The 15,483-nt window shown below is 52.4% G+C and overlaps 1 protein-coding gene across 1 annotated transcript; it reads right to left on the bottom strand.

The window, feature by feature from the left end:
• Nucleotides 1–246: 246 nt before the first annotated feature.
• Nucleotides 247–14,059, bottom strand: MXD4 (MAX dimerization protein 4). Its single transcript, XM_080939036.1, has 6 exons — nt 13,860–14,059; nt 13,672–13,771; nt 10,582–10,611; nt 5,093–5,207; nt 3,862–4,024; nt 247–3,476 (listed from the first exon to the last, which is right to left on the bottom strand). The coding sequence occupies exons 1-6, from the start codon at nt 13,921–13,923 to the stop codon at nt 3,319–3,321; spliced, it is 630 nt and encodes a 209-aa protein (XP_080795162.1). The 5' UTR covers nt 13,924–14,059; the 3' UTR covers nt 247–3,318.
• Between the last annotated feature and the right edge of the window lie 1,424 nt (nt 14,060–15,483).

The raw sequence follows: 15,483 nt of genomic DNA, 5'->3' as shown, positions 1-15,483 counted from the left end.
ATTCAGGAATGGGTAAAGGCAACACCTGGCATAGAATGGGATGAATGGTACTTCCACACAAGCCTTCACACAGAGGCTCGTGGACCTATAGATCTGGCCAGCTTCCCAGGAAATGGAGGTCGTGGACGTGTGAAGGTTGATTCCCAAGGGCCAGGATGACCCTGACTCCAGTGAGTCAGTCCCTCTAGCTGAAGCTAGAGAGAAAGGAGCAGACCAGAGATACAGAAAGAACTAGAAACCAGAAAATGAGGTATAAAAATCTGTATTTATATTACAATGACAGAATGACATGGCACAGCCCCATCTGTTAGACAGGTGGGATGGGGTCCCATTCCAGTCTGCAGTTCAGGTCTCATAACTCACCCACTGCACTGGCACCAGGCCCCTTATTTAACCCCAGACTCTGGCACGGAACCTGCCCTAGTGCCCTAGTTTAGAGGCCTGAGAACTTGCTTGCTGGCCTGGGATCAAGACCCTCTGTGCAGGCACAAGGGGTGAGAGGCTAACTGACCCACCAGAGGCAGGGAAGGCTTAGGGCACACAGAAGGGTGGGGGCTGTCCAGCCACAGTTGGTGCACAACTCCATCTGCCTAGAAAGGCAAGCTCAAGCACCTGCAGGTTAGAAATACAGAGGCAGGTCTAGGGCCCATATAGAGACAAAACCTCTGCATCCTCTCCTGCTAGACAAGCGGGGCCTGCAGCAAGATGGTGGGTCTAGTACATCTGGACTACCTCCTAATAAAGAGGCCCAAGCCTGAGCTTGGGGTCCCAAACTGTTATGGAGCACCACATGGCTCCCATGGACAGGTGCAGGTGGAGGACATAGCAGCAGCTATTTTGGTCCAGCTTTCTTTCTAAAGACACACAATAGCCTTGGCTGAATCCCATGGCTACCGGTAATGGCCATACTGTGCAAATGGTAGAGAGCAGGAGAAGGAGTAATGGATAGGTAACTCTTAGCACCAGCGCCCATGCCTGTGGACTACCCCTCACATGCCTGCTAGTGGGAGGGGCAGCTGGCTAGCACCCCTGGGTGACTGAGGAGGCCAACTCCTAAGCTACATGGGATCCATAGCCTGAAAAGGCAAAGGGCTGAGCTGCCACAAAATTCAGCCAAGGGGGCCACTCTGGTCACCAGGAGTGGACTCAGCTGGCAGGGGTGGAAGCAGAATCTGAGGTGCTGGAGATGGAGCAGGGAGTTGATATAAGAATTCAGGGCACATCAGGAGCTCTGGAGTTCTGGGGCCCCTGAAGCAAAGCCTTTAAACAGAGCTCTGTCCTATGCTAAGAGTGGGTGTGCTCAAGACAAATGCCTGGGGGACATGCTCAGGCGACACTGAAGCCCCCAGTTGGGCAGAAAATGTAGACAGAACCAACTTACTGAGATGTTGGCTATCTTTCTATTCCAGGGACTCCTACCCAGGCCTGCTGTCCACCTATCATTCTGAGTGCCCCAAAAGCAGGTTCTATGCCAGTGTTGTTTCCAGGAACCTCATTCTGCCTATCAGTAGGCAACCCACCCTAGGATGCTCATTGGCATGACTGAAGATAAACAAGGGTTTTCCCCACAGTTTGGAAATTGTTTACAAATGCACCAGAGGAGGTGGCAGGTGCTGCTGTGGGCTAGCCCGTGGCCACAACCCAAATATTGCTGTGTGGTGCCCCTAGAAACAAGGACTTCTAGTATTGAAAGGCCAACAGAAGCCTCCAGGCCAGGCCTGTACTACCTCCGGAACTGCTGTATTTATAAGCTGCCCATGGCTGACTCTCCAAGCCTTTGTCCAAGGTTCAGAGACAAGACCCTGTGCTAGAAGGCCTGCTGTCCACAATCTCTCAGGCACAGCCACCCAGCCAGTTACCATGGAGGCACCACTGGAGGCCAGGTCATAGCCCTACAGGATACAAGAATCAGCCACGGGAGATACATGGGCGTGTAAATATTCCTCCCAGGAGGCTGCAGCTGCTGAGAAGGGCTACCTGTAGGAAAGCAGTGAGGGGGGCACCTACCAGGAGGCCTGGTACATCCCATAAGCCATAGGGACATGCTGGTGGCAGTGGGTGGGGTGAGACAGGGAACACAAGGCACACTATGACAATGTGACAGAGGATGGGTCCCTGAGACGCTGGGTCGCTCCCACCCCTCAGCAAACAAGGACACAACAATGGCTAGGAAAATAGAGTACAAAAATCTCATACAGGAAATAGAGGCAGCACACACTCATGTCCCTTGGCGAGTCTTCAGAGCTCTTTTCTCTTTTTAAAAATGTTTCTGTTTTGTGTTTTGGGTAAAGCCTCTGCCAGCTGAGGCTGCCCTGGGCAGGGCTTGTGAGGCCCCTTCTGGGAGCTCCCTGTCACACTTTTTTTTTTTTTCTTTTTTTCTTTTCTTAAGAAAGGAAGTTGAGAAAGCTTGGAGGACCCAGTGGTTTCAGCTTGCCACCCAGCTTATTCCAGTCCCCTGCCAGGAAGAAAAGCCCTATCTGTTTCCTGTGCTGACCAGGCAGTGCCATCTGGACTGGCCCAGGTGAGCAGGGGCCTGAGTGAGAGTCAGGCACAGGTTAGGGGCCACCATTTCCAAGTGACCTCATGCCAACTATTTCAAGATCTACATTCTCTGACGTCCATGTGTATCTGTGCTTGTGGGTGTGAACCTAGGCATATGTGTGTGCATCTGATGGTCCTAAAAGAACAGATGCCACCCAACTTGGTTTGAGGTGGTCCAGCCAGACCCCAGGAACATCCCCATGGCTCCTGACACCATGGAAAAGAAGGCCATCCACCAGATGCTCATTCAAGTCCTGCCCTTCACAGATCCCTCTGTCCACACCTCAGGACAACAGGTAGATGGATAGATGGACAGCAGCACCTTCTTGCTCCCTCCCTTCCTTCCTTCCTTCATTCCTTCCTTCCTCAGTCCACTCCTCTCTCCTGGGATCCGATGCTGGGGTTCAAGCTCCCCATGGTGGTCATTAAGGCCCCTACACGGATCCTGCCGAGATTTGTAGAAATGATATTTAATACTTCTGGAATGATTAGGAATCTGAGAACAGATTGTGGGTGGCTACGCTGGGCTCCAGGATGTGAGAGCCTGACCCTGCTTCCCTGCATGGGGTCTTGCCCTGCGGAGAAGGGGCAGGCAACTTGAGTCCTGACCAAAGGGTGGGCAGGCAGAGGCAGGCAGACCAGGCAGCAGCTGTAGCTTCGAGAATGGCACAGCAGTAGGCCCATGACGAGGCTGGCTTCAGTCAAGGGAGGATTGGAAGGCTGAGACGCTTGGCTAGGTGAGCAGGCAGGTGGGCCAAGAAGCAAAGGACATGGAGCCTACGAAAGGCCAGGGCAGCCAGGCCGCCTGCAAGGGTGGCCATAGCTGCTGTCGCTGCAGCCACTGCTCTGTAGGCTGTAGTGGTCATCGGTATCACTGCTGCTGCCAACACTGTCCAGCTCCCCAGGGCCAAACTCCATGCCCTCTATATCCACCTCTGAGAGAACAGAGAGAGGATGGGTCAGGGGGAGATAAGGAAGGTCCTTTGGGCCCTGAGGTAGAAGATGCTAGGATGCTTCCAGACAAAGTCTTGGGTTATGAATCCAGACGCTGCAGCATGCTGCCCAGTGGTGAGTCATCCTCTGCCTTCACATAGCCCTGTCATGGCCTCTGTGCCTCACTGTCTTCATTCCTCCCTTATTTATGTGAAGCTGCAACATTACTGTAGTAATGCCAGCAGTTAGCTCAGGTGGCATGGGCGCCTCGTCACCACCAGCACCACCCCACCTTAGGTACTTCCTTGTTCCCCACTGTGGATACCTATACCCAAAGGCCAGGATTGGGCTGCCCAGCTCCTACCTGGGAACTGCCTGGGAACTCACCTTGCTCTGAGTCATCTGTGGACACAGCAGAGCCAGTGCTGTCAGTGCGCACACGCTCTACACTCTGCACCGACAGCTGCTCCAAACGTCTCTTTAGGAAGCGATGCTCCCGCTGAAGCTGCTCCTTGATGCTCAGTGCCCTGCGGTCCTGCTCCTCCAGTTTCTGGGAATAGAGAGTGGTCTGTGAGCCCACAGCCAAGAAGGAGCAAAGCTCCTTTGGGCATAAGCACAGAAGCTTCACAGGCAGTATCCTTACTTATAAAATGGCATGCTAGACAGAGCCATAGGGTGTCCAGTCAAAGGCTTAATACGCCCCTTCCTCCCACCAGCAAGGTGACCAGTTACTCAGCTTGGACTTTCATGCTCGGTCTGATGACAAGCTATAAAATGTCAAGTGCTGCTAGCCAGCCCCAGGAAGTGGAAACGTGGGCTTTCAAGTCCTGAAACAGTGTCATCCAAACTTTGGCAAGCACCTCTCTCCATGAGAGCTCCACCTGCCCTCAGACTGGATTTTCCCTGAATCTACTGGCTGAACTGTAAGGAAAATGCCAGCAAGGAGGCCTCGTGTATCCCATAAGGCAGACATTCCCACCTTCCTAAGTCCTCCTGTGTGGGGGCCCACCTGAGACAGAGTTGTTCTATCAGAACCCCAGGGCCTCAATATAACTCTTTCAAAGCTGCTGACCAACCTGCAAGTCCACACCTGTGAAAGAGACCCACTCTGGTTTTGACCCAAATGTTCAAATTTAGTATCCCAAGAACACTGAATAAACAGATCTCAGTCTAAAGCCTTTGAGAGATTGCCTCGGTAATATGTCCCTCAGCATAACCCTACACCAACTCCCTAAAAAAGCCTCTACCTCCACCCCCGACTCTCTTTAAACGTTGCCTACTCCTAGTCAGACTGTCTATGAAGACATGAAATGACCCCTTGCTCCTCCCTCAAGTCCACCTCTCCTTCTAGCTGCTGTTACAGTTATGGAGAACTATCTGTAACAGTCTGGAGTCTAGCCTGTCCAGCCAACTACACTATCTCCCTGCCAATCACCTCTCAACAAAACCCAGCACAGGTCATATAACCTCCACACCACCAATCAGCTCCCACTGGGTCTCCTTATAAGCTCCTGACACGTACCTGATTGGTGGCTCTACTACCCACCTCCAGGTCCTCTGACCCAGTGCTGCCCAAGGGTGGAGATGGCTGGGGACACCAGGGTGATTGCATGCTTACCTTTATGTGCATCTTAGCACGCTTCAGAAGGCTCAGAGTAGTGTGGCGTGTGCTGTCAGGGCCCAGGGGTACCAGCTGCTTGAGCTGCTCCAAGTAGAGCCTGAGTTTAGCTCGTCTGAAAGAGCCAGAGACAAGACTATCAAGCTAGGCAGCAAATCCCACAGAACTATGGGCTCATGTGGCTGATACAAGGTAGAAAGTGGCCAGCTGGGCCCTCCACAGGCCTCTGCACTATTGTCGGCCTGCCTTTTAGCCTGGGAATTGCCCCAGACTCTACCTCAGAGCTGGAGTATCTGGATCACTCTCCAGGAATTCTCTCCTGGCCTAAATAATACTTCCCCTCCAAAGCAGCCTGCCATAGATACCTTTGTGAATATGGTGTCCACAGGATTCCACAGGGCCTAAGAGCCCAGGGAACAAATATCTGTATCACCTATTCTGCCCTGTACAATGTGCTCTGTTCATTCTTGTCATCACAAAATCATGAGTTGATAAGGTTAAGGGGGTGCTGAGGACCAGGTCTCCCTGCTGAGTCTGTGGTCTCATTGGAAATTGATTGTTTTAGGTTTTTCTTCCTGTATCCATCTGTGTGGATCTATTTTTTCACACAACTGGAACCACATTCATAGTACTTGTTCATTTGCTGCAAAGCTTTCCTGCCTGATGGAAAAGGGTAACTAAGTTCACCTCCAGAGGCTATCTCTGACATCACCACGACAACAGGTACTGCTGCTGTGTCTGTACATTCCAGCTCACCAGTATCTGCAGGAAACCAGAGTTCCACCCAAGTAATCGATTACAGAGCTATAGAAAGCCAAGATGGTTTCCAGGTCAGTATGGCTTGCTTTGGGCAGATTCTTAGAAGTGTAACTGGCAGGTCAGAGACAGATGATTTTTTTTTTCTCTTTTTTGAGGATTTAGCCTGCTGCCCAACCGGCCTCTCATGGCCAGTGTCCATGCATACTCCTTCTTAACAATGTTTTATTGTTTTTTAATTTGCCTGTTTGTTTTGTTGTAAAGACAGAGAAAAAGGAGGTGTGGAGCTGGTGGGTGGGGAGGTAGGGAAGATCTAGGAGGAGATGGGAGGGAAAACCATGACTAGAGTATATTGTGTGAAAGAAATCAATTTTCAATTAAAAAAAATGGCCCCATGTGAAAGTTTCATATCTGTTCCCTAGTCACAGAGCTCAAGCACACCCACAGACTCCCTCAGTCCTAAAGAGACTTTGGAAAGACAGCAGGCAGGAACAGCCATTTCTTGGACAGAGAAGGGGACCCTTGGTAACAGAGACTGTAGAGAGATGTGCACAGTCACACAGAGGGTGGAAGTGCCACCCCTGGACACTATGCTTTTCAAACTGCACCCATTGTTGACAAAGCACTTTCTCACCTAGCATCCTGGCCCAGAACCCTGAGGCCTAGAGGTCCTTTTGGTAAACTGGCTTTAGACCTTTGGAAGAACTTCTTAGACACAGGGCCGAGGCTGAGCTTAGCCAGGAGGCAGGGTGTTGAGAGAGAGTTGTGTAAGCCCTAGACTGTCGCAAGGCTAGAGGATCTTCAGTCTCACCATACATAGACAGGCTCCTGGCTCCATGCTACTGCAGGCATGGTTACCCTCCCAGAGAGTCCAGATCTCAGCTCCATTGCTTCCAGCACAGTGAGCATCCAACCCTAGGAATTGAAGGGACTAAAGAATAGAGCTGGGCTAAAGAACAGAGGTGGAGCCTCCCTGAGACAGATTCCATTGTTCTGAGGCCAGCATGGGATAGGGCAGGTATAGGTCCAGGTGTACTTGTTACACAGTAAATAGCAATTCCTACAACCACTTAATCATGTCAGCAGCAATGGCTTTTTGGAAGTTGACAGAAGGTGCAAATTGACAAGAAACAAAGTATTTCCCAATTCTCTGTTGTTTCAATGTATCTATCTTTCCAGTTCATGAGTGTTAAGTGGAAACATTAGGATACAGAACCACAAATGTGACAAGTGACCCACTTTTGTTTAAAAAAATAAAAAGCAGACGCACACAAGAGACTCAACAGAACACAATGAAGCACAGGAAGCATGCATCTCCAGGGATGCGGCTGGCAACGTTTATTTCTTTAGCTTTGTGCTCTTCTGTATTTTCCAGGTTTTCTGTGCTTTAAAAAACCCCACATTTACTTTTACAATCAGAGAAGGACACATTTGTACAAGAAGGAAACACAGCCGAAAGACAAATAACAGTAGGAACGCACTTGCAATACATATAAAAGACAAAACGGTTAGTGTTAGTGATATTTTGAGTTCATACACATCAAAAATAAAGAATACTGCCTCCATGTAACAATGAGCAGAAGACAGGGCAAATCTAACATGAAGACGGACTCCATCCTACAAGTGATCAGGCAATGAAAGCACAAACAAATGAGCAGATGCTCACTTTCTCCTTTGTACCAAATGGAATGCAAAGAGGTGGCTGGAAGTCCCTTAGTGGTACATGGGGACCTGCCACCGTTCCTGTGGGAGAAGCACTGCCTCTTTGACTCAACCGCTGAACAGTACTTCCAGTCTACTTCTAGAATCTGGGCTCTACAGAACCATCCCCGGGCATCTGAAGACTCAGCTCAGTGCTCAGGTCAGAGGGAGCCAGGGATTCAATGGCTGTGGGCCTCTACAGGCACTGAGGCCAGGGAGGCTACAGGCACATGGACACAGGTCTGAAGTACTTACATGGGGTTGGGTGAAGAATCCAGGTAGGGAAAGTGGGTAACTCAGGCCCCTTATCATCTCAGGGGCCTCCAGGTAACCAAGGATAAGGTCTCTGAGTGGGGTTCAGGAAGCACGAGTAATACTTTAGAAAAAGGTTTTCTTCAAGAGACAAAGAAAAGTCACCTGACCATACACAAGCAATGTGAAACTAATATGACAACCAAAACTTAGAAGAATGCACACCCTGTGCTGAGCCTGTGGTTAGTGAGGGGATGTGGAGAAAGTCCTCCCCCACCCCGATATGAGCACCACAGTCATAGAGTCTAGGATGCTTTGGGATCTCACTATATCCTCCCTAAAGTCACTATAGCACACCAGACTCAAGACACTCATGGCTGACCCTATGCAACCCAAACTTGTCAAACCCCTGTGTTTCTAAAGGAGGCAGAACTTTCCCTCAAATTCCTGCATTTCTATCTGCAGCAGCCCCATTTCTCCTCACAGCTCAGCCATTTGACATTGCCACACCTTGAGTTTCATCAAAAAAAAAAAAAAAAAAAAAAAAAAAAAAAAAAACCCACTCCATAGAAGAAGGCCCAAGAGGGGGGGGGGGGGGGTGGTGATGGTGCAGGAGCTTGGCTCCATGCCAGGGTCCCCTAGCATATGTGAGTCAGAGTCCTGGCTGGATGGCAGAGGTATGAAGAGGTATGTTCCAGGCCAGGTTATTGGGAAAAAGGCAGTGGCAAATTCCACCATCAGTGGGCTGGAGAAAGGGAGTCCCCATTTTCTATTTATTAGCATCTTCTAGCTGTTGCTAACAAACATGTCTTTTGTGTAGTTCCACATGGCTGCATCATGCACTTGTGGGCAGCCAAGCAAGAGCATGCCAAGGGTACTATGGCAGGCCCAAAAAAAACATCTCTATGCCCGGGTTACTGTTGGGGCCTAGCTGAGGTCTTAGATCTGACCTCTGACATTTCATGTAGTAGACATTACAGGAGAGCTAAGGGCCAGGAACAAAACTTAGAGCTCACATCAATACTAAAGACAAGAGATTAGAGCTTGAGTCTAGGAGGGTTGCCAGGCCCTGAGGTCAGCAGCAAGAGCCATCCTGGCAATCTACCAGAAATACTGACCTACAGGGGTAGTGGGCATAGGTGTGCTCGAAGGTCCAAAAGGGGAAGTCCCACAAGCCCACCTGAGACTCTCTGACAGACACTTCCAGTGCAGGCAGCATCCAGAGTATGCCTCTCGGGGCCTTCTGGGCAGCTAGCCAGGTGTTTCCTTCCTTCCTCAGAACAGCACACAGCCCTTCCTTCAGCCAGCATCCAGGAACACCTGGCATCAATCTATAGCCAGCTGTGGCTGATGTCCTCACCAGGACCCAAGCCTCAGGTTTGTGGACTGCTCAGAGCTGTCTACATCTCTGATGATGGCCTGATCAGCTAGGTAGAAAAACTCTGCCCTGGGTGCCAGAGAGCCCCCAGGATGCCCCAGCAAATCGTATCCTGTCTTAAATTAAGAGCCTCCATGAGACACAGTCTAACTAGGCTTGTAGAAGATGCCAGAGACCAAAACTCAGGTCAACCCTTATCCTCCCTAGAAGTTTCTCACTACCCTTATTACCCACTCTTACCTCAATAGCATTCCTCATCTGTCTTTACTATCAGGTGTCCTCCCAAACTGCTTTCAGGAAGTCCTCATATAGGCCAGGCCATTTGAGTCTGGACAAGGTGGGTTGATCTCTTCTGACCTAGGAGCAACCCCGAGCCTGCCTCACTCTGGCTTCCATCCCTGTGGCCTGGCCCCTTGGGAACCCCCCAAACACACAAGCCACTGCAGGAAATGCATCTCCTCAGGGAACATGGTGTTCTGTCCCTGCCCAGCCACCCGCCCCAACTAGAGTCCTGAATCCCGGGAGAGCGGAAGTTGGCGTTGCACTGGGCGCAGACAAGGGGGGGGAGGGGAAAAGGAAAGAACTGGCTGGGCTCCAGACCTTTCCAGTGTACCCAGGAGGGATCATCTAGGATGCAGAGTTATGTACCCCACCCACCCCAAACACCAAGAAGGCAAGACAGAACTGGTCCATTTTATCAGTAAAAGCAGAGGTCAGGATAGAGTTATTGCCTACTGTCTCTCAGGGGCTTTCCCTGGTCCTGCCATGGGATCTACTGCTTATGAGGCTGCCTGGCCTAAAATATCACTTCCATTTACGTTGCTACCGGCAGCCACAAGTATCTGCTTCACCTCTCAAGTCCCAGAGTTTAGCCACACCTTGTCATCGAAGGCAGAGGAAAGACAAATGACAAAATGAAGTGGCCTCATGGGCCACCAGGAGCTGTCTAGACCCAGGGTACAGGGACAAAGCCTGGGCCTGCTGTCCTCTTGTGATGCTCCAGTCATGCAGAGCTCCTTAGGAAACAGATCCCAAAAGGCACAGAGGTAGGGGGAAACGTGGTACCGAGAGCTGAAACAGTTTCCAAAGGGGCTTAGGCATGCCCACTCACACCCACGTCCTCTTCCAGGGAGCCAACTCAGACTAAGACCGACACAAGGAGTCTTTGGTACCTATCCAGTTCTGACCCCAAGCTAAACACCAAAGAATATGGCCTGAGCCCAGCCCTTGCCTGCCAATCCAAAAATGCCTGAAAACAGACCCTAGTCCCCTCTAGAACTGGCCTTTCCAGAGCCTAGAGCATAGCCTGGCAACCCAGGCCAGAAAAAGTACCCCCTTCTGCGTGGGGGTTAGGGAGGTAGTTGCATCCAGTAGCTCACATGGGAATGGGGGTACCACTTACCTGTGCTTTTCTAGTTCGTTGTGTGAAGACCTGTTTAGAGAGATAGAAAGACAGGGCTCACTCCGAGGCCCAACAACAGGAGCACAAATAACAAAGGCTCTTTGTAAAGAGCTGGGACCTGGCACACAGTGGCTGGGAGGATCTAGGTCCAGGATATTTCGGGATGCTGAGAGCTAGAGCAGATATACGGCTGCCTATCAAAGGCTAGGGTAACCTCACACTGAATTGTGAGGATTGGGGGTGGGGGGTGGGGACAAGGCACAGAGATACAAGTAGATCTAACGGTCCCGTGGTCACACAGACCACCCAGTGAAGCCTATGGTGGCTCTAGCTGGCACTGGGGAATGCCCAGGTGCTCAGCCACCTTCCTTCTCTGCTCCCCTTTCTCTGAGGCCAGTTACTTAGAAGTAACACAAGCCACATGCAGAGAACCAATGGCAGCGGAGCGTGAGACATAAAGGCCAGGCCCTCTAGAGACAAGATGATCCTGGCCTCCCATGGCCGCTCTGCCATACAGATAGGAATACCCAGGACAGAGCTTCTAAAGCCAAGTCAACTCACAGGGGCATTTGTGAGAAATACATGCTTTCTGCTTCGGGTACATAGCAGGACAAAGAAGATGGCCAATCCCCCTTCTCTCTGGAGCTGCATTATGCTAGAAGATGTAACCCTGAGACCAACTTTACCTTCCCTGGGAACAGTGACCCCATGGGCAGCTTGAACCCCACTGGCCAAGCCCAGTCATCCAGACCAGACTTCTGAGCACCACAGGTACCACTCTCAGGTTTCCAAGCAACTCTCTCAATCTAAGGGAATGCCACAGACCAACAAGGGCCTCTAGGTCCCCAGGCTGCTGCACATATGAGCAAAAAGCTCAGGAAACACCCAGACCAAGGCCCTCCTTGTGTCCTGCCGCAGGCCACCTGACCCTTCCTCTGCTGCTCTAGAGCTTGGATCTGGGATCTTTTACCAAAAAAGTGTGCACATTCTACCTGCCCCATCATCTACTGAAGCCATTGGGGTACTTACTAGCTCACACAACCTCCCACGGGCCCTGCTGATTCCTGGGCTCTCCTGTGTAGTTCCCAGGCTCTCCCAAAACCTGCTAGTCACTTAGACTGGGTCAGAGCCTCAGAATCCCTCCACAGGCCAATCAGAGCCAAGAAGACAGTGCAGAAACTTGGCCTCCAGAGAACTGTCTTTCAGTTCTCTAAACGGAAGCCTGACTGTGTCTGTGGGTCTGCTAGTTTGTGCAGCAGGCTAGGGTCAGCAGAAGCCTTCAGTGCAGAGCCCCCTCACCCCTGCACCAGACAATAGTACTTGTCTTGCCAGCTCCCAACCCTGGACTAGAGGGCCACTCTCTAACAACATGGGGATTGGCCTCTCTTGAAACTCTTCCTGAGTCCAGAGATCCTGACCGGGAGCTTGTCACACAAGTTCTTAAAAGCACCTGTGCCTGAGAGGCCATGCTTGTGTCAGATGCTGCCTGGGCACCACCTTGATCTGACCCTTCTGCTTGCATTCTCAAAGAACTTGACCTTAAAGGCTGGCTCAGGCACTCTCGAGTGGAGTCACCACCATTAGAGACCTACCCATCTCTCACACTAGCTTGCTATACCAGGGCCTGTCCTTCAGTTTGCCAGGACACAGAAGCATCGTAGGTTCAGAACTGTCCTTCCACATCTGGAATCCCAGCTTCTCAACTGAGCTGGCTGAGAATAGCCTCTGAGCAATGGTGGGGAGGTAAGGGCTGCCACCCCTAAGGCTTTACTACATTCCGTCCAAGGAAGCATTAGGGAAGGTGCACCCAAGTCAAGTCAGAGGCCCTTTGCATCCCCTGCCCCTTGCACCTGGCTCTCCATCCCAGCAGAAGGTGGAAGGCTAGGACCTCATCCAGGCACAGGGGACAGAGGTGGTTAAGTGACAAGTAACTGAATCTGTCTCTGCCTTGGCTTCCTCAGTTGTAAAATGGAGATCAAAATAAGGCTTCATTTACAAGGCTGGGTCAGATTGCTCACTTGTGTATATGGTAGAAGCATTCAAGGGCCTCAGCTCAGGAATGCTACTATTCCTATCAGTCATGGGTAGTCCATGTCACAGGAACCTGAGCTCCCAACCTGGGGTTTAGGACCGACAGAAGCCAGTGCTTGGCCATTCTCACTGTGGAGGCTTGGGACAGTGAGGCCTCCAACACACTTATGTCCTTCTGCAAACTGCCCAAAGCAGGAGACCAGAGGCTGGGACTCGGGCAGTCGGTAATTCAACCAGTTCTTTGCCAGGCCTAGGACACCACAGAAATGGGTCCTTGTGCCAGCCCCTCTGTTTCCCAAGAACAGACAGGCCACAGGAATGAGCCGCACCCTCTGCCAAGGGGCCCTGAAGCCCCCAGCCTGCCAGGGAAGCTCTCAGACTGACCACACAGGAGTAGCTGGGCCAAGGTTGGCCCTCCTAGACAGTGTCAGGTGTGCCATGGCCCCCACTGCAGCCAGGAAGGTGGAACCTTTAGGAGTCCTAGCCATACCTAAACCTCAGCTTCAGGGCTTCCTCCAAGCGCAAGGCCAAGGCAAAGAGAATGTAGTTGGGCCTTGGGACTTTTGGGAGAAATAGCTCCCTGCAGTTCTTATGACAAAGCCAGCTCTATGCTTGCAGTTGGAGTTTCCCTGTCAATAGGCGCAGGACCAGTAGGTACCCAGGGAGAGGTCTCTGTCCAGGCTGCTGGGAATAAGTTGCTGGGCCTAAGAGCAAAGCCAGCTCTGAGAAGTGCAAGGGAGGGAGGAGTCCCCAATGCGGCCCAAACGAGAGAGTAGCGGTCGACAGCAACTGACAACTCCTCTCCGGTCTGGAAAAGTCCAGAACGGCTCTAGGCGAGCGCGGCCGCTGTACGCGTGGCACTGTTTACGGCGGCGGGGAGGCGCGGCCGCGGGAAGATGGCGACGCGCGGGCGGGGCCGGCACCTCCTCCAGGCCGGCCGCCCGGGTGCGCGCAGGACTACACTGGGGACGCGGAGAGGACGGGGACACTCGGGCGGGGCTGGCCCAAGCTGGCTTGGCACAGCGCTCGGGGGTGGGAGGTGGGGGTTGGGGGCGGTACCTGTTGTTCGGGGCCTTGCGCACCAGGCCGGCCGTCTTTGTTTTCTTCCTGGCGAAGTCGCCGTCGAAGGGCAGCACGGAGGCGTAGCCGTGCTCGGCTTCTGCGGGACAGACGGTGCGGTCAGCAGCCTCCTGCGCCCGCCCGCCGCCCGCCGCCCGCCCACCCTAGCACAAAGGGGCGCGGGCTACCTCGGTCCCTACGCTCCAGGTACTCGGCCGCCTCCAACAGCAGCAGCAGAGAGTTCAGCTCCATCCTGCCGCCCGCGCACGGGACGGCGGCGGCGGCGGCTGCCCGGCGCGCTTCTGCCGGCTCTGCTCGCCGCACGCCCCGCGCCTGGCGGCACACCAGCCCGACTCGCGGACTCCAGCGCTGGGCCGCCACCCTCCGCCTCAGGCCCTCAAATTGACACATAAGTCGAGCAGCAGTCGACACAGCCAATTGGTGTGGGCGCTCTGGTTTAGGGGGCGGGTTCCTGGCCAGCCTTGGCCAATAGGGACTGGCCGAACGCCTCAGGCAGGGCTGAGAATGTTGACAGATGCTAAGCTTGCTGGGATAGGCTGGCTCCAGTAGTAACAATTTAGAAGCCCAAGCTTAGCAACAGCACGTGGTGGCCCAGCCCCAGTGCTCGCTGACTGGTGGCCATCATGCATGTTAAGTAGGCATTGCACACCGATTGGGCCAGATCGGTCTATGTAAATTGGGTCCGCGGACCAATGGCCAGCTACGGGGCGTGGGGCCAATGAGGACGCCGGAGCTGGACGGGTTGCCGAGAGGAAGCACTGAGCGGTGGGACTGCTTGCCCTGCCTACGCGGGGGCCAGGAGAACGTGGACCGTGTCTCGGGAGACACCCGGCAGGATGCGCTGCGAACACGCGCCCCGGCGCTTTGTCGTGCCCATGCGTGTCATGCGCAACGACCTGTTACCCGGAGTCAGCTGTACCATAGTCTGGTGTAGGATCGAGCTTGGGGCCTGATTGGGGTGGGAGCTGGGATTTTGCTTAAGAGCTTCAAATGACACCTGCCTCTGCATGAATAGTGGCTTGGGGAAAGGCTAAAACTTGAGCCTGTGACAGGGACGCAGACCATTGGAATCTAAAAGCCTCTCAGATGCCAGACCCACAGTAGGCAGGATCAGCAATCTGGAGTGAAAAGGAAGGTCACCAGGCTTAAAGAAAAGGTACCAAGATCTACTGACAATACTGAACGAGAGGAATCCGGGAATGTAGTCTGTTTGCAGCGATCGTTCTGAGGGTAGGCCCATTCCCAAGAGCCAGGCTATGGTGAAAAGAGGGTGAGCTCTTCAGCAAGCTCCTGGCAGTCTTGGCCACCCTAAGCCCTAATGACCCGAGCCCCTCAGGCTGGCCTATAGATGCATGGGGGACAGACAGCTTAAGATGCTCTAACACCATCCTCTGTATCCAACCCCTCCCAGCCCTTGATCCTCTCTGTGTTTTTAGGTTGAGGACAAAACAGCAGACTGGAGAGTTCTGTGGGAAATTAGGTTGGCTAGACAGCAGCCCTTAAAATGGAAGGAGGCTATTGTAGCAAACAAAAATGATTAACATTAAACTTTACTTTAGGGCCAAAGCCTTATACATGCTTTCTTGATGATCTCCATACGCCCAATATGCAGATAAGGAAACTTGCAGAGTCCCTTTGAAATAGAAAAAAAAAAAAAATGGAGATTAGTGCTCCCACACTCAAGGCTGTTAACAATCTGGGAATGTGGAAACCAGAGCCACCTCCCTCCCAGCCTGGGTGTGAGCCACAGATGTCTGACCTGTGGGGCAGGATTAAGAATAACAGGTGCTC

This window comes from Micromys minutus (genome assembly GCF_963924665.1).
Source record: "Micromys minutus genome assembly, chromosome: 1".
NCBI classification, from domain to species: domain Eukaryota; kingdom Metazoa; phylum Chordata; class Mammalia; order Rodentia; family Muridae; genus Micromys; species Micromys minutus.
This window is presented reverse-complemented; position numbering and strand designations above follow the sequence as displayed.

Coding starts and splice junctions, on each gene's coding strand:
- MXD4 (XM_080939036.1), bottom strand. CDS start 13,923: ATGGAGCTGAACTCTCTGCTGCTGCTGTTGGAGGCGGCCGAGTACCTG. Junction 10,612..13,671: donor CGCAAGGCCCCGAACAACAG/GTACCGCCCCCA, acceptor CTCTCTAAACAG/GTCTTCACACAACGAACTAG. Junction 4,025..5,092: donor GTGCTAAGATGCACATAAAG/GTAAGCATGCAA, acceptor CTCTATTCCCAG/AAACTGGAGGAGCAGGACCG.